The sequence below is a fragment of the Sphaeramia orbicularis genome, chromosome 1, assembly GCF_902148855.1.
Source record: "Sphaeramia orbicularis chromosome 1, fSphaOr1.1, whole genome shotgun sequence".
Lineage (NCBI taxonomy): Eukaryota > Metazoa > Chordata > Actinopteri > Kurtiformes > Apogonidae > Sphaeramia > Sphaeramia orbicularis.
Genome location: NC_043957.1, coordinates 15,413,942 through 15,432,944, shown reverse-complemented (window position 1 = coordinate 15,432,944; position 19,003 = coordinate 15,413,942). Strand labels below are relative to the sequence as shown.

At 40.1% G+C, this 19,003-nt stretch overlaps 1 protein-coding gene across 1 annotated transcript in view; it reads left to right on the top strand.

The window, feature by feature from the left end:
• LOC115434334 (protein jagged-1a-like) overlaps positions 1 to 7,671 on the top strand; it is a 28,228-nt gene extending 20,557 nt beyond the window's left edge. The window contains 14 exon segments of the mRNA XM_030156270.1: positions 669 to 819; positions 900 to 1,067; positions 1,521 to 1,634; positions 1,716 to 1,829; positions 2,189 to 2,302; positions 2,650 to 2,766; positions 4,289 to 4,316; positions 4,557 to 4,642; positions 5,024 to 5,137; positions 5,226 to 5,335; positions 5,423 to 5,653; positions 5,801 to 5,932; positions 6,188 to 6,335; positions 6,663 to 7,671. Of these exon segments, the coding sequence (XP_030012130.1) occupies positions 669 to 819; positions 900 to 1,067; positions 1,521 to 1,634; positions 1,716 to 1,829; positions 2,189 to 2,302; positions 2,650 to 2,766; positions 4,289 to 4,316; positions 4,557 to 4,642; positions 5,024 to 5,137; positions 5,226 to 5,335; positions 5,423 to 5,653; positions 5,801 to 5,932; positions 6,188 to 6,335; positions 6,663 to 7,174 (2,139 nt within the window). The 3' untranslated portion in view covers positions 7,175 to 7,671.
• The last annotated feature ends 11,332 nt before the right edge of the window (positions 7,672 to 19,003 follow it).

Sequence of the window (19,003 nt, the reverse complement as noted above, 5' to 3'; positions counted from 1 at the left end):
TGTAGAGATGTCATTTTCAGTCACTATTTAACAAGAGGCCATTTTCCCTGATTCACATTCAGAACAATATCTATTAATATTCAATCAGATGAAGATGGTGGCCTTCAACAAGTCTGAAAACTTGGAAGAAAACCTAAACATCATCTAAAATTAAAACTCAATGGTAGAAAATGAAAAAAAAAAGCATAAAACTTACAAATAAAGTTTCCATATTCAATATAAACTTGTCAGAAATAGCATTAGTAGACATACAGATAATTTGAAGACAGAAATGTGAAATTTATGTGAAACTTTTGGCAACAAGAAAATTTCCAAAATACACTCAAATGAAATTAGGTGAATTTTCCCTTCAATGTTAATGGTTCATGTTGAACATGGATAAAGTTTTTTTTCAGCTTCTATGACAGATTCAATAAAAATTAAGAACAGTTAAAAAATAGTATTAATAACAATAATAATAATAATAATAATAATAATAATAATAATAATAATAATAATAATAATAATAATAATAACATACAATAATAAATAACATTGATAATATTAATTGATAGTTCTTTAATATTATTAATAATACCAATAAAACCTATGGAGATGGTGCCTAAATAATAATAGTAAATCTCAAATAAGATAATAAAAATAACTGTTGTTTTGTGTTTGGTCCACAGTCGGACACGGACTTCTGCATCCACAGTCCGTGTGAAAATGGCGGGCGTTGTTTTAATCTGCTCAGTGAGTTCGTCTGTGAATGTCCTGAAGACTACGAGGGTCCGACGTGTTCCCACCTGAAGGACCACTGTCGAACGCTGCCCTGCAAAGGTTCACACATGTTCACGTAGACTCAGAAACACCTGGATCCAAACAGGTACCAACTGTCCTCTGTCCTGCCTCCTCTGCAGTGATTGACAGCTGCACCGTGGCCGTGTTGTCCAATGGCACAGCTGCAGGGGTGCGTTTGATTTCGTCCAATGTGTGCGGCCCCCACGGTCGGTGTCGGAGCCACAGCGGGGGGGGTCAGTTCAGCTGCGAGTGTGAGGATGGCTTCACAGGGGCATACTGTCACCAGAGTGAGTCCACAGGAAAGGAAACACTTAGAAGACACTGATATTTAACCCACTTCCACTGATGTCACACTGCCACTGTAAAAGACACATTCATAGTTGTGTCATATATGGAAAAAATATGAACATTTTTTTTCTATATTGATCCTGTCCTTATAAATAATAAATTAAACTGATTCTACATCTACTCTCTACAAATATTTCTGTTAATATTCAGCTGGATGATGGTGAAAATATTCAAGAATCACCAATGTTTTTAAAGTCAGTATGTTTTTATTTTTGGGTAGTTAAATATGTTTGTAAGTATGAAAGTAGTATTTTGTTTTGAAGTTAAAAAACCTTAGTTTATTATTGGATTTATTGATATAATGTACTATAATAAACGTACAATAACACATTAGTGACTGTTCATATATATTTTCTAGAAGTTTAATGTATTGTTTTTCATGTGTTTGTCAGATATAAATGACTGTGAGAGTGCCCCCTGTCTGAATGGAGGAACCTGTATTGATAAAGTGCGTCAGTATCAGTGTATCTGTGTCGATGGGTGGGACGGACCGACCTGCGCTAACAGTAAGCCCTGCCCCTTTTCCTCTTCCTCCTCCTCTTCTTCCCCCTCACAGTTTTCAACTCAGTTCTTTTTCCCTCGCTCAGATGTGGATGACTGTAGCTCCGCCCCCTGCCAGAATGGCGGTATCTGTCGAGATCTGCTCAATGACTTTCACTGCGACTGTAAGAATGGATGGAAGGGAAAGAACTGTCACTCAAGTAAGCCCCGCCTACATATGACTAAAAGGATTGCCTGGTTTCTGTCCGAATCCTCATTTTAGTCTGAGCCCTGGCTTTAGTCCAGGTCCGGGTTTTAGTCATGGCATTAGTTTGGGTCCTAGTTTTAGTCCAGGTCCTGGTTTTAGTCTGAGCCCTGGCTTTAGTCCAGGTCCTGGTTTTAGTCGTGGTTTTAGTCTGAGCCCTGGCTTTAGTCCAGGTCCTGGTTTTAGTTGTGGTTTTAGACCTTGTCTTTGTTTTAGTTTTGGTTTTAGTCTTGGTTTTAGTCCTAATTTTAGTCTGAGTCTTGGTTTTGGTCCTACTTTTAGTCTGAGTCCTGGTGTTTGTTTTTCTTTGTACAGGGCTGAGTCAGTGTGATGAGTCGACCTGTAACAATGGAGGAACATGTTTGGACGAAGGTGATGCCTTCAGGTGTCAGTGTACGGCGGAATGGGAGGGAAACACCTGCAACACCGGTCAGTTTCACCTCAGTGTCTGGAAATGGATTTAATCTAATGATGTGTGATACAGAGAAACATTAAAACCATGGAACAGTCACTGCTCAGAGACAATGAAAACACAGTGTTTCTGTTCAAAACACACATACAGTCCAACGTTAGTCCTTGTCCAACATAACGGTAACATCCTGGTAACGTAACACTGACATAATGCTAACATGATGTAAGACGATAATATCTGTGTTTTACAAAATAAAAGTGACACGAGGCTAAATAACTGAGGTGATTATTGAGAACACGCTCCTTTAATGACAAAATTATAACATTAACGTATTTTGTTTTTTTCTCGTTTTCCCGCTGTCCAGTTAGGAACAGCAGCTGTGTGTCCAGTCCCTGTGAGAATGGAGGAACCTGCCTGACGGACGGACGCTCGTTCAGCTGCGTCTGTAGAGACGGATGGGAGGGTGCCACCTGCAGCCACAGTGAGTCTACTTTTTTACTCATGTATTTATTATTAATTTTGCAATAAAAATGAAGAAAAAGAAAAGCAGCGCTGGCACTAAGAGATATGTGTCTATTTTTAGATGCCCGTAGAATTCCAACCAACAGATGAATAATAGTTTTTTTCTGTTAAAGCGTTGGAGTTCCTCTTCCATATTCCACATCCAACATGTCCCAGAGCGCTGTTTCTGTCCACTGATGGGTTTGCAGATATTCAGCAAAACGTAACACAACCAAACCAGTTTAATCCAGACCACAGCTGGTCTATAGATCTGATCTGGTGTTCACTGCATTTCCTATGATGGAATTTACCCAATCACCTTCTGAACATCAACTGTCCCCTGGTTTTCCTTTACCTGTCTATGACACAACAAGACGTGACCTCATTTTCCCAGGACTTGTAGTTTTTGGGTGGTAAACACTTCTCTTGTGTTGCTATGTCACTTTTTGTGGATGAACATGGTTTTATTGAAGATGTGTTTGTTCATAAGTGTCTGTCACACTTAGAGATTTAATGTCATTATTGTAAATAATTCATTCTGATGCACATGCTGTCCTCCTGCAAAATGGACACAATGGACATTTTAGTTTAGTTTGTCTTAGAATTTATAAAAATGAGTGTATATAAAAATTAAGTTATATAGACATTCAAAATAAGTTTTCTGTTTGAAAAGATTTTTTGCATCTTTGTTACATTTACAATTTTGAGGGATACAGCTTTGACATTTATTACTGAAAAAACACTGCCTTTTTTGTGGTTTATTGGACTTTTTAGCAACTTATTTAGTTAGTATGGGCTTATTTCATAATATTTATTATAATTTGGGTCATAAAGGTTGTGTTGATGAATAGCAAATTAAAATAGTCCACAAAATGTCACTACAGGTAAAAATGTATAGGTATGCTCTAAAGGACTAGTTCTGTGGTCATAAAGGGTTAAATTATCTAATTTAAAGAAGAAAAAATAATATGATGAATGATTTAAGGCAAAACCCATCAATAAATTAGAATGTAGAGATAAATCACATGTTACTGATGTGAAGACATGCGTCTTTCCGTCACCGCGGCAACAGCCCCTTCTACAGTCGTGGAAAAAATTATTAGACCACCTTTGTTTTCTTCAACTTCTTGTTCATTTTAATGCCTGGTACAACTAAAGGTACATTTGTTTGCACAAACATAATGATAACAACAAAAATAGCTCATAAGAGTTTAATTTCAGAGCTGATATCTATCCACTTTTCATGTTTTCTAGATAATAACCAAAATCACTTCAGTTCTTACATCAATAGCTATGGCATTGTACTGACAAAAACAGTGCTTTTAGGCATTCCATGTTTTCTCTTCTGTCTGTTTTAGTCACATGATACACACAGGAGTTAGTACATGATTGCATAACCATTGTTTTTGATGACTTTTGATGGTCTAATATTTTTTTCCCTTGACTATATAATACAGATTCATCTCTACCGGTCTAATCCAGTGTTTTCTGTTTTTTCCCAGATGCCAATGACTGCAGTCCTCATCCCTGGTGAGTTCCACCTCGTCCTCTGGTTCTGCTAAAGTGTCTCAGTGCAGATAGTTTTCAACTGTCACATCTGATCAGACATAAACTTCTCAACCTCAGTGTTTGTGTTTCTGGAGCTAAGAGTTGAAGCCACTTTGACTTTTCATCAACTTTGACTTTTTGCTCCAAAACCACAGAGCATTTTTCAAATCTGAGGTGAATGTTAATGTTGCTGAGCTGCGTTTATCCTGGAATGTTTTTCAGTTATAACGGTGGGACGTGTGTGGATGGAGACAACTGGTATCGCTGTGAATGTGCTCCAGGTTTCACTGGACCGGACTGCAGGATCAGTGAGTGGTGACCTTTGACCTTTAACCTCTGTTGTGCTTCTGCTTTTTTGTTTGCTGTATGTCTTTGGCTTCTTTCAGCCTCAGTGCATTTAAGCCAGGCTTAGATGCTCAGGTCACATGGTCCTGGTTTGGGTTTTGGGACCACACAGGACTAAAATGACCTCTGATAAATCCTTCAAGAATATGTGACTGAGCGTTTCTTAAACAGGTGGATTCACAACGAAAGGTTTATGAATAAACTGATAATGAAATAAAACTGTTCAACAACTCTTGAGCTCAAACATCAGATGGATTTGTTCAGTCCTTCGCTGCAGGTTTCCATATTTTCCTGAAGGGTTTGAGCTGAAGTCATTGTGTTGCTCCTCCTCTTCATTCTTCCAGACATTAACGAGTGCCAGTCGTCGCCCTGCACCATCGGTTCCACCTGCGTGGATGAGATTGATGGATACCGCTGTATCTGTCCATCAGAGAGGTCTGGCACCCGCTGCCAAAAAGGTAAATGCTTCAGACTCTCAAGTAGCACCATGCAAATGAGTCTGTGGTGCATTTACTTCCCCTCTGATGCCGTTGGTTTGTCCCTCAGCGTCGCAGCGGCCCTGTGTGGTTGGGGGTTCGGTAACTCCGGACGGAAGCCGATGGGATGAGGACTGTAACAACTGTCAATGCAACGATGGGAGAATCTCCTGCACCAAGGTACGACCCCAAACGAGACCCAGTTAAGTTGATGTGTGGATCAAACAAGTCTGTTGAACTGACCCTGAATGCCTCATGCCGCCTCAGCTCTGGTGTGGATTCAGACCCTGTAACGTCCTCAGTCGAACCCGTGGCTCTGAGTGTCCGGATGGTCAAACCTGCGTTGCTGTTCGAGATGAGCTCTGCTTCGTGAAGCCTTGTCACGGTCTGGGCGAGTGCTGGAGCCCTGCCCACCAGGATCTGCCCATAGCCAGGTGTCAACCTGAAAGCACCTGTGCAAACGTCACCTTCACCTTCAACAAAGACATGATGATGAAGGTCAGTGTGCTGGTCATCGTCCACTGAGTCCAATGGTTACCACTTCATCTGCTTTAGAAAAACCCAGAGGCAAGTTTTTGATTTCTTCTCCTTCTTCTCCTCCTCCTCCTTCTTCTCCTTCTTCTTCTTCTCCTTCTCCTTCTATAGGGTGTGACTGTAGGTCAGGTGTGTCAGGAGCTGCGAACCCTTTACAACCTGTCATCCTCTGACTCCGCCTCCTCCGTCTCCATGAGCTGTGAGCCGTCATCGAGTGCCGACAACCAGATCCACGTGGCCGTCGTAAGTCGCTGTTTGTCGTAATGAGTCTTCAGCCACGAGCATCACACTCCTCTTGATCACATTAACCAGAGTCTGGAACAAACAGACGCCACCAGAATGAGAGGCTTTGGGTTTGACGGGTTAAAGATCAGTTGGCGACCGCTGAGCCCGCCATGGTTTATCTTAGACAAGCCAATGGAGTCATTGGGCTCTGATTTAGGCTGAAATGTCAAAGATACTCAAACCATAATGGTGTTTTTCTGCTGAATGTTCCAGATGGATGACCAGAGCAGAGGAGCAACCTTCATTAAGGAAATCACAGACAGGATCATGGATCTGGTCAGTAAAACCAATGCCAACAGCTCCATCATCGGCGCCATCGCTGAGGTTCGAGTTCAGAGACGACAAAGTCACAACCCTGACAGTGAGAGACGGCGAAAACGAGCACCCACACTAAAACCCTTTTCAGATTATTAATGACTGTGTACACAGTATAATCTGCTGTTTTATCAGATAACAGCAGTAATCTGATTATGACACACCTGGATTTCTGCCCAGTACTCTGATGTCTTTATGCATGTTGATTGTTAATTTAAACAAGAATTTGATTTTGTTTCTCGTAGCATTGCTTTGTTCTTGTTTCTTCAGCTCTAATCAGTAGAAATACCTTCACTCAGTGACCATGAGGTGTGTCCAAATACTTTTGTCCACCATTTGATGCTAACATCCGCTCTTTACCATCCTCCCGCAGAACGTCTCCTCCCCCTGCTGGTTTCCATAGTTATCGTTGCCTGGGCTCTGGCCATCTCCTCCATGTTGCTGTGGTGTTTGTTTCGACGGAGGAAGCAGCACGCCCATACCGGTGTCAGCACTCAGGCGGTGGCGACAGCGACGTTGTACACCCCTGCACTCGAGGACAACAACGCCCTCCACAACAGCATGTGCACTGCCCGCGAGCAACTCAATCACATCAAGAACCCCATTGAGAAAAACCCAGCGGCACACTACAATCAGAACCAGCACCAGCATCTCCTCCATCAGAACCTTTACGAGGACAAGAACTCTGTCAGTGCCAAAACGAGGAGGTCAGACACAGGAAGTCAGTCGGACGAGGACGATGTGGACAAGCGGAACGCCAGGTTGTCCAGATTTCCACCGGCGTATTCTCTGGTGGACTGGGACAAACCCAAAGCCCAACTCTGGACCTTCAAACAGGACAACAGGCGGCTGCAGAATGTCAAACGGGCCGAGTTCATTGTATAGCCATGATCAGGAGGCGCCCGCGTTTGTACAAAGTCGAACTTAGGGAAGAGTTTTTTTGTCTGTTTTGGCCGAATCAGACGGAGACATGGACGTCAGAGCTGAATATTGAACTAATCGACTGTTGATGATCAAGATGATCCAATTCCAGCTCTTTTCATTGGAATATTTTCAGCTGGCTCTGTCTGAAGACATCATCTTGGACTGACAACCAATCGATTCATCAGGAGGATAATCAGTGGATTTATGGTCATTTTTTTAATCGCTAGGGGATATTTAAAATGGTCTAAAACCATCTGAGGCTTCGATGTCTGGCCGTTTGGTGTCTTTTTTTTATTGTTTCGACAGGCTGGATGTTTCATTTTGTCTCAGAAAACCAACTGTAAAAAAATTCAAATTCTTAAAAATTGGAATATTTTCTGATTTCTTTCCTCCTATTTTTACCCCTTGGGCTCATGGACCAAACATCTAAAGCATTAATAAAGACACTAATGGACAAATTAATCAACACAAACATCTGAATGTGTTGAAGTGACTGGATCTGGCATTAATGGAGCTTTTCCACTTGACTACTTGGGTCTTCCATCAGGTCAAAGTACCAAGTACCTGGTACTTTTTTAGTACCTACTTGGGTTCCAAATACACTGAAAATGTGATGTCATCAGACTGCAGGCCACTGATTGACCAGGGAGTGACATCACTACATGAGTCATGAGAGCGACTCCATGTCATCTGTTGTTGTGTTTGTGTTGCATACAAATGACGTCACAGGAGTTTCCTGACACTTTGTAATGATGACTCCACCTACATTGAGGTGGTACAACTGAAAACAAACAAAACCAAGTCGCGTTGAGTCAGATGGTGGTTATGGGTGGAAATGGATACAAATGTAACAATTCCAATTCCATTATCAGTATCACTTATTGATTAGATTCCCTATTGTTTCTCTTATCGATTCTAAGTGGATTAGGGAATAAACTATGGTACAAATGGCTCTGTTTGCATTAACTCTTTAATGTCAAATATTCACTAACATTTGACATTCAATTGGCACTAAAGTCATAAAGGTTTATAAAGGGTTAGTTAAAGGAGTGTGAGAACTTTTTTCAGACATGTCACTATGACGTAAAACTAATTATTCAATAATATCCAAGTTAAATATATTTTAAATGTGTTAAAGTTCAGGACCGAAAGTGGGTTTTGGATCTATGTTCATTAATTTTCCAACTGGCAGAGTAAATACATAGAAATAATATGACATGTTCATTCATTCCTGATTAATAAATACAGAAACATTAATAAATGTTTACCTCAACAAAGCATCATGAAATGAAAAGAAGAGGCATCAACTGTAAAAAGACAAAAACGATGTAGTGACAGAAATGACGTTAAAGATGAAACAGGACAAAAATTATGGAAAAGAGTTAAAAACAGATTTTCAGAGACAGTTTTACAGTAGAAGTTTCACTGAAGATAAATGCAGATCTATTGGAATTTATGATGTATTTTTGTGAGTTTGGATCCAGAGGAGAGAACAGATGTATCTTTCGACACTCATTTAGGACAAACACAAAACAGAAAAGGAAACAGAGGGTATTCTGTCGGAAAACAGAGCCTGGTGGTCATCTACATATAACTCTAGGACATGGAGGTTATTCATCAAGATTCTTGTATCCTATTAGAATTCAAACTGTGCAATGGAAAAGTGACATTAGTGTAAGTGAACAGCATCAGAAGTCGACATCTTTGGTTATTTTGCTGTTTTTTTGTAGTCAGAAAGTCAGAAAACAGTTTAATTTATGTCTCAACGCTGCATCTGGATGGATTTTTTTAATTTCATCGGATTTCTTATAAAACTCTGTTCTGGATGAATTTGGTGAATGTGTATAAGTTCTTTTGCTTTTTTGGGGCAAATATGCAGAGTTCTGTGTAGAATGTGTCTGTACATAATCCTTGAATCACTGTGTATATTTGATTAATTTAATGGAAGATTTTCCTTCTTTTATTTATACGTTCAGAGCTGAATTTGGCACCTCCGTGAACTTCTCCTTGGAGATAAGGTTCAAGTTTTCTTGAAGGAATGGTTTACTTTTAGCCTTTTGGATTTGGGCATTTTTGTGCCTCAGTGAAATGTTTTGTACATTTTGGCTGTTGGATTATTTTTTGTACTTTATGTAAATGAAGGCTCTTTTTATATGTTGTGTTTCTGATGTAAAGTGTTAAAACCTGCACACGTTTGTAATAATTCCCTACTTGAAGACATTATGATGACAGGTCAGGTGACATGTTTCCTGTAGATGATTGGGCGATAAAACCATGTTTGATTTGAGTCGTTTTAGAGCAGAATTAGGAAATGATTTAATTGTTTATTTCTCGTTAGTATTTTTTTTTTTTGGACCTTGAGAAATAAAAGTCTGTTATGTCTTGGACTGGCGCAATTTCCTTTTTGGAACATTTCATATTTTCTTCACAAAATAAACAGGGGAACAAAACCAAAAACCAAATCATGGAATACAATGGTCAGTCCTTTCAGTGAAATCTGCGACAATTCTTGGACATTTTATCGACTTCAGCCTGATTAAACTAATCTTAAATGGCGTCTCTGCTGAAGCTAAAGTCGTCTTTGTTAATATTGATCATTATCGGCTGCAGACAGAAGCGTCTTTGTTGCAGATCTTCTATCACACCGTTTTGTGCAGACATGTGAGATCGTTCTCAACACCACAAATAAACAACACAAGACAATCTGCAGAAATGCTTTTCCTCAGTGTGGTTCCATCACAGGGAACTCTGTATTTATGTGCATTCTTGCGCAGTTACTCAAGCAGGCTGAGGGGAATCCACCAGAGGCCAATATGCCAACTGAGAAACCCTCTGTGGGAAACAGCAGGGGATTATGGGACGCCAACTCCAAGTTACTACAACAATGCCAAGTTTCAGTAACCCTCCAGTTACATAAGAAGATGAAAATACCTTTAGCTTTACTCAGTTCAGCATAAACTAACAGGGCCCAGCAGCTGCAGCTCTTCAGAAAGCTGATAAACTAATCAACAAAATAAACAAAGACAAATGAAATTAAAGCTGCAAGCAGCATTGGGCGGGACCTCTCACCGAGCGTTCCGCCTCCCCCGCGATCTGCCTCCCGTGACCGTCCACACCTCAGCTCCACTCACACCTCTCCGTCCCCATACCAGTTCCTACCCTTTAGTGTCCGTTCTCCTTACATCTGTACAGAACACCAGCGACTTTCTGCTGAAACCACCATCACCTTTAAATCAGACTTTTATTTGGAAACCCTACTGTGTGTATGTGCATTTGTTTTGTATGTGAGAGAAAGAATCAGTTTGAAAAATGAATTGAAATTGTATGAATAAGTGAGTATAAAAGTGATGATTTATCAGACTTAAGGCTATTATTTTGGAAAAACCCTATTGTGTGAGTATGTGTGTCTGTGAGAAAGAGTACTTTTGAATGAAGAAACATTGTACAAACAGTTGAGCGTTTGGTCATAAAAATGAAAAGAAGTTATGTAACAGACAGTATGTATGATTTTTAATAAGGGTTTTTTTTTTTTAAATGTACTGTGTGTACTTTGTACACTCAAAAAAACAGAACATTGGATTTAAATAATAAGATAACGTCAACCGGTCCCACAAAACTTTTTTATTTAAATTTAAAAAATACTAGATTACTAAATTTCAGCAAACCGTCTTAATTAAGTGCTACATCACACAGTTAGGTTGAATTTATTAAACATGTTGAATTTACTCAATATTGTTACGTTTAATTTAGTATACATCATTACATTGAATCAATTAAACACATTGAATTTACTATATATCATTTCATTGAATTTAATAAACATGTTGAATTTACTAAATGTCGTAATGTTAAATTTACTAAACATCATTATGTTGAATTTATTAAACACACTTGAGTTACTAAATATTGTTATGTTTAATTTATTAAATACCATTATGTCGCATTTATTAAACACACTTAAGTTACTAAATATTATTATGTTTAATTTACTAAATACCATTATGTCGAATTTATTAAGCACGCAGAATTTACTACATGCTGTTATGTTTAATTGCCTTCACATCATTATTGTAGGGTAGATGGTAATTTGACAGGAAATTATCTCGGTGTCAAATTTGAGCACAAGTTATGCTTTTTATTTGACAGGCAGGAAGACCCAAACTGAGGTGATGACAACAGGATAGCCATTGCTCTGCCAGTGGCTCTCACTCAGGGTGCAACTTTAAAAATTACAAAAATACAGAAAAAATAAACAAAAAGTCCAATAAGCATTGCCATACACATATTAAGTCAAAACTAGTACTAACACAACAACCCCGCTGAATTCTTGAGCATAAAAATAACACATTTACAACATAGTACCCACTACCCATAATGCACTGCGGCAAACATGCCAAACTTCATTTTTTAAGTGACTGCGTTGACTAAATTGTATTAAACAGTATTGAATATTCCCAAGACTTGTGTTATTATTTAAATGTAATGTAACTCTCTTGTTTTTTTCACTAAAAATGAATTTATTAAATATTTTCAACATAAATACATTGCATAAGGATTACTACATGGGTTTTCCATTTCTTTGAGTGTAATGTGTGCAAAATGTCCAATATCCACAATATTATGCAGTGAAAACATGTTTTAAAATGTGATGAAGGGAAGAAAAACAAAACAAAACCCATAAAAAAAACAAAAAAAAAAAAAAACAAAAAAAAAAAACAGCTATTTCCCTGTCTGGGGTTTGAACCCAGGACTCCTGTATAATAGAACACTGCTCTAACCCCTAGTAAATTGTCAGACAGCCACAAGATGGCAGTAGTGTGCTTTAAATAGGGATTTTGTCATTGTGAAAAGTGAAAGTACACATACTCTTCAAAAAATTGTGATTATTCCATAACCGTAGGTCGTTTCTGAAAAATTCTTTCACTTTTGGATTTTGCAGACTTGTGGGAATTTAATGAGGTATAACTTTTTTGTCCAAAGTCTGAAATGAATAAGCAGTAATTGCAGAAACGTAGAGTAACATTCAAAGGCAGATTGCCAACTTCCTGTTGGAGTTAGCTCATGAGTGTCAGTGTATGATTTGTCGGGCTCAATCAGACCAACATTTTGGCATTTGTTTCATGTTTCTGCGACTTTTCTACTGGCTGCTAGGGCAGATTTTGTGTGTTTTTTAGTAATTAGGTGGCACTATAGAGTCCATTTTGGTACCCAAAGGGTTAATTTTGATATTGAATCAAAGTGTTCACCAGCCATGACATACATGGTAAATTTGGTGAGTTTTGGAGCATGTTAAGGGGGTCAAATGGCAGTCTAAAGTGGAAAAAGTCTGAAAATAAACAAATTGTTATAAATCAATAACCATAAATCCTATCTCCAAAATTTTTGCATGTGAACGTTGTGGTGAGTCCCATGAACGCGTAGATATGTCACATGTGGGAAAAAACTGCAAAGTGAAAAATGACTTCCAAACATCGCAAATTTGCAGGCTTGTAAAAAAAAAAACTAAGACAGTTAAGACTAAGCTACGAGATCACTTTTGTGCGGAGGGTTCACTCTATCTTTTGGTGCTATTTAGAAGTCAACAGGACAAACGGTGTCATCTGAGTTAGTTTTGAAAATTTTATTTTGAAAGGCATATTGCGAACTTCCTGTTGGAGTTAGGTCATCACTGTCAGTGTATCATTTTTAGTGCTTCATCCAGCAAACATTTTGGCACTGGTTCCATGTCTCTATGACATTCCTACTGGCCACTAGGGCAGTTACCGTTTTTTTTTCACATAGGTGGCCCTAGAGAGCCCATTTTGGCACCTATGGGGTTTCTTTTTTCATTTTATAAAATTTTTCACCAGGCCTGACATGTGTGCCAAATTTGGTGAGTTTTGGAGCATGTTTAGGGGGTCAAAATCCAGTTTAAAGTGACGATAGTATAATAATAATAATTAAAGCTGCAAGCAGCATTGGGCGGGACCTCGCACCGGGCGATCCGCCTCCCCCACGATCCGCCACCCGTGACTGTCGACGCCTCAGCTCCACTCACACCTGTCCGTCCCCATACCAGTTCCCATCCTTTAGTGTCTGTCCTCCTTACATCTGTAAAGAACACCAGTGACCCTCTGCTGAAACCCCCATCACCTTTAAAATGAGACTTTTATTTTGGAAACCCTACTGTGTGTATGTGCATTTGTTTTTAATGTGAGAGAAAGAATCAGTTTGAAAAATGAATTGAAATTGTATGAATAAGTGAGTATAAAAGTGATGATTTACCACATTTAAGGCTTTTATTTTGGAAAAACCCTATTGTGTGAGGATGTGTGTCTGTGAGAAAGAGTACTTTTGAATGAAGAAACATTGTACAAACAGTTGAGTGTTTGGTCATAAAAATGAAAAGAAGTTATGTAATAGACATTTTGTATTATTCTTAATTTTGGTTTTATTTTGAAAAAATGTACTCCGTGTACTTTTGAATGTGTGCAAAATTTCCAATATCCACAATACAATGCAGTAAAACCTTTTTTAAAATAAAATAAAATAAAAAAAAAATTTTTGGATTACCTGGAACTTGAACCAGAGTCCTTCAGCTCTATAGGCAGCTACATGAACCACTGTACTACAGAGAGACATGTGAAAATGTGCACCAGCAAGATTTTTATAGGGATTTTGCCATTTGGAAAAGTGAAACTAAACATAGTCTTCAAAAAATCGCTATAATTCCATAACCGTAGGTCGTATCTGAAAAATTCTTTCACTTTTGGATTCTGCAGACTTGTGGGAATTCAATGAGGTCTAACTTTTATGTCAAAACTCTGAAATGAATAAGCAGTAATTGCAGAAACGTAGAGTAACTTTCAAAGGCAGATTGCCAACTTCCTGTTGGAGTTAGCTCATGAGTGTCAGTGTATGATTTGTCGGGCTCAATCAGACCAACATTTTGGCATTTGTTTCATGTTTCTGTGACATTCCTACTGGCTGCTAGGGCAGATTTTGTGTGTTTTTTAGTACATAGGTGGCGCTACAGAGTCCATTTTGGCACCCAAGGGGTTAATTTTTGATATTGTATGAAAGTGTTCACCAGCCATGACATACATGGCAAATTTGGTGAGTTTTGGAGCATGTTAAGGGGGTCAAATGGCAGTCTAAAGTGGAAAAAGTATGAAAATAAAAGAATTGTTATAAATCAACAACCGTACATCCTATCTCAAAAATTTTTGCATGTGAGCATTGTGCTGAGTCCCATGAACGTGTAGATATGTCACATGTCAGGAAAAACTGCAAAGTGAAAAATGAGTTCCAAACATCACAACTTTGCGGGCTTGTAAAAAAAAAACTAAGACAGTTCCGGAAAAAGTGAGAGATCACTTTTTTGAGGAGGTTTCACTCTATCTTTTGATGCTATTTAGAAGTCAATATGACAAACGGTGTCATCGGAGTTAGTTTTAGAAATTTTATTTTGAAAGGCATATTGCGAACTTCCTGTTGGAGTTAGGTCATAAGTGTCAGTAGATGATTTGTAGTGCTTCATCCAACAAGAATTTTGGCACTGGTTTCATGTCTGTACGACATTCCTAGTGGCCACTAGGGCTTTTCCCATTTTTTTCACATAGGTGGCGCTAGAGAGGCCATTTTGGCACCTATGGGGTTAATTTTTACATTTTATCAAATTTTTCGCCAGGCCTGAAATGTGTGCCAAATTTGGTGAGTTTTTGAGCATGTTTAGGGGGGCAAATTCCAGTTTAAAGCGTCACGGAAAAATAATAATAATAATAATAATAATAATAATATAAAAACGAACGAAAAACAATAGGGCCTTGCTTGCAGGCAAGGCCTCTCACTGTGTGAGAGGGCCTTACCTTTCGGCTCGGTCCCTAATAATAATATAAAAACGAACGAAAAACAATAGGGCCTTGCTTGCAGGCAAGGCCTCTCACTGTGTGAGAGGGCCTTACCTTTCGGCTCGGTCCCTAATAATAAAAAACGAACGAATAACAATAGGGCCTTGCTTGCAGGCAAGGCCTCTCACTGTGTGAGAGGGCCTTACCTTTCGGCTCGGTCCCTAATAATAAAAAACGAACGAATAACAATAGGGCCTTGCTTGCAGGCAAGGCCTCTCACTGTGTGAGAGGGCCTTACCTTTCGGCTCGGTCCCTAATAAAAAACGAACGAATAACAATAGGGCCTTGCTTGCAGGCAAGGCCTCTCACTGTGTGAGAGGGCCTTACCTTTCGGCTCGGTCCCTAATAAAAAACGAACGAATAACAATAGGGCCTTGCTTGCAGGCAAGGCCTCTCACTGTGTGAGAGGGCCTTACCTTTCGGCTCGGTCCCTAATAATAAAAAACGAACGAATAACAATAGGGCCTTTCTTGCAGGCAAGGCCTCTCACTGTGTGAGAGGGCCTTACCTGTCGGCTCGGTCCCTAATAAAAACGAACGAATAACAATAGGGCCTTGCTTGCAGGCAAGGCCTCTCACTGTGTGAGAGGGCCTTACCTTTCGGCTCGGTCCCTAATAATAAAAAACGAACGAATAACAATAGGGCCTTGCTTGCAGGCAAGGCCTCTCACTGTGTGAGAGGGCCTTACCTTTCGGCTCGGTCCCTAATAAAAACGAATGAAAAACAATAGGGCCTTCCTTGCAGGCAAGGCCTCTCACTGTGTGAGAGGGCCTTACCTTTCGGCTCGGTCCCTAATAATAAAAAACGAACGAATAACAATAGGGCCTTGCTTGCAGGCAAGGCCTCTCACTGTGTGAGAGGGCCTTACCTTTCGGCTCGGTCCCTAATAAAAACGAACGAAAAACAATAGGGCCTTGCTTGCAGGCAAGGCCTCTCACTGTGTGAGAGGGCCTTACCTTTCGGCTCGGTCCCTAATAATAAAAAACGAACGAATAACAATAGGGCCTTGCTTGCAGGCAAGGCCTCTCACTGTGTGAGAGGGCCTTACCTTTCGGCTCGGTCCCTAATAAAAAACGAACGAATAACAATAGGGCCTTGCTTGCAGGCAAGGCCTCTCACTGTGTGAGAGGGCCTTACCTTTCGGCTCGGTCCCTAATAATAAAAACGAACGAATAACAATAGGGCCTTGCTTGCAGGCAAGGCCTCTCACTGTGTGAGAGGGCCTTACCTTTCGGCTCGGTCCCTAATAAAAACGAACGAATAACAATAGGGCCTTGCTTGCAGGCAAGGCCTCTCACTGTGTGAGAGGGCCTTACCTTTCGGCTCGGTCCCTAATAATAAAAAACGAACGAATAACAATAGGGCCTTGCTTGCAGGCAAGGCCTCTCACTGTGTGAGAGGGCCTTACCTTTCGGCTCGGTCCCTAATAATAAAAAACAAACGAATAACAATAGGGCCTTGCTTGCAGGCAAGGCCTCTCACTGTGTGAGAGGGCCTTACCTTTCGGCTCGGTCCCTAATAAAAACGAACGAAAAACAATAGGGCCTTGCTTGCAGGCAAGGCCTCTCACTGTGTGAGAGGGCCTTACCTTTCGGCTCGGTCCCTAATAATATAAAAACAAACGAAAAACAATAGGGCCTTGCTTGCAGGCAAGGCCTCTCACTGTGTGAGAGGGCCTTACCTTTCGGCTCGGTCCCTAATAATATAAAAACAAACGAAAAACAATAGGGCCTTTGCCCTTCGGGCAAAGGCCCTCTCCCTCACTGTGTGAGAGAGAGGGCCTCTCCCCGTGGGCTCGGTCCCTAAAAACGAACGAAAAACAATAGCCCTGACGGGCAAAGGCCCTCTCCCTCACTGTGTGAGAGAGAGGGCCTCTCCCTGTCAGGGCTCGGTCCCTAATAATAAAAAACGAACGAAAAACAATAGGGCCTTCGGGCAAAGGCCCTCTCCCTCACTGTGTGAGAGAGAGGGCCTCTCCCCGTGGGCTCGGTCCATAATAATAATAACAAAACGAACGAAAAACAATAGCCTCTCCCTCACTGTGTGAGAGAGAGGGCCTCTCCCCGTGGGCTCGGTCCCTAAAAACGAACGAATAACAATAGGGCCTTGCTTGCAGGCAAGGCCTCTCACTGTGTGAGAGGGCCTTACCTTTCGGCTCGGTCCCTAATAATTAACAAAATGAACAAAACTAATCAACAAATTGAACAAAAATGACCAAAATAATCAACATAATGAAAAAAAAAAATTACAAAATAATCCACACAATTAACAAAAATTAGCAAATAATCCACAAAATAAACAAAATATTCCACAAAATGAACAAAAACCAAGAAATAATCAACAAAATGAACAAAAATGATCAAAATAATCAATATAATGAACAAAATTAACCAGATAATCCACAAAATTCACAAAAAAAATGCAAAATTATCTGTAAAATAAACAAAATATTCCATAAAATGAACAAAAAAAAAAATCAACAAACTGAACAAAAACAAGCAAAAATAACAAACAAAATGAACAAATTAAACACATGAATAAAATAATCAACAAAATGAGTAAAAATGACCAAAATAATCAACAAAATGATGACAAAGCTCATGAACGTCAGCTGATTCCACTGGATTGATAGAAATACAACAAAACAAAACAAAACAAATGACTTGTGTTTTATCTGCTGTGGAAGATGCTGACTGAACACATGTCTTTTATTCCCTGTTTGCGGTTAAATCTATGTAAAATTGAGTCCAGGTGTTGGACTGTGCATGGAGACGGGGACTAAAACACTAAACAGTGACAGTCAGTCAGTGTTGTGTCATTTACCGTCTGTGGATCCTTAGGGACAATCGGTTGCTGTTTCCATTCAGGAATTCAAAAAAAAAACAGACTGACTCAACCCAAGGCATCTGAACCCATCCAGTTCTGCTTCTGATCAGAACCAAAGATCTGCTCCAACTTCTTTAGTGTGAATGTTATGAGTTTGTCTCTAAAACTCAGGAGCATGTCTGTGTTCCCCAGTGCCTATGTAGCCCTGTGTAACCCCTAACCCTAACCACAACCCTAACCCTAAAACTCAGGAGCATATCTGTGTTCCCCAGTGCCTTTGTAGCCCTGTGTAACCCCTAACCCTAACCACAACCCTAACCCTAAAACTCAGGAGCATATCTGTGTTCCCCAGTGCCTTTGTAGCCCTGTGTAACCCCTAACCCTAACCACAACCCTAACCCTAAAACTCAGGAGCATATCTGTGTTCCCCAGTGCCTTTGTAGCCCTGTGTAACCCCTAACCCTAACCGTAACCCTAACCCTAATCTTAACCCTAACCCCAAGCCCTAACTGTAACCCTAACCCCAACCCTAACCCTAACTCTATGTAATCCCTAACCGTAACCCTAACCCCAAGCCCTAACCGTAACCCTAACCCTGACCCCAACCCTAACTCCAAGGCCTAGCCCCAGCCCCAACCCCAACCGCAACCCTAACCCTCAACCCCAGTTCTAACCCTAACCCCAGCTCTAACCCTAACCCTAACCTTAACCAAAGCTCTAACTCTAACCCTAGCCCTAACCCTAACCCTAACCCTAAACCCAAGCCCTAACCCTAGCCCTGGCCCTAACCCTAACTCTAACCCCAAGCCCTAACCCTAGCCCCAGTCTTTGGTCAAACTAGTGAAACACCACTGCATGCAATTGTTGTTTGTAGGCCTTCGTTCCTACATATGAAACTACATTCTGTCATGTATATTGGACTAGGGAACATAAGACTGACTCCTAAAACACAAAAAGGATGATCGTACTGAACATCCAAGAAACACAAAACATTTTTAACAAGAGGCACGTACAAAAATAAGACACATCTATGCAAAATGACGAGAAAGCAGTGACTTCAGCCACAAATCTCATG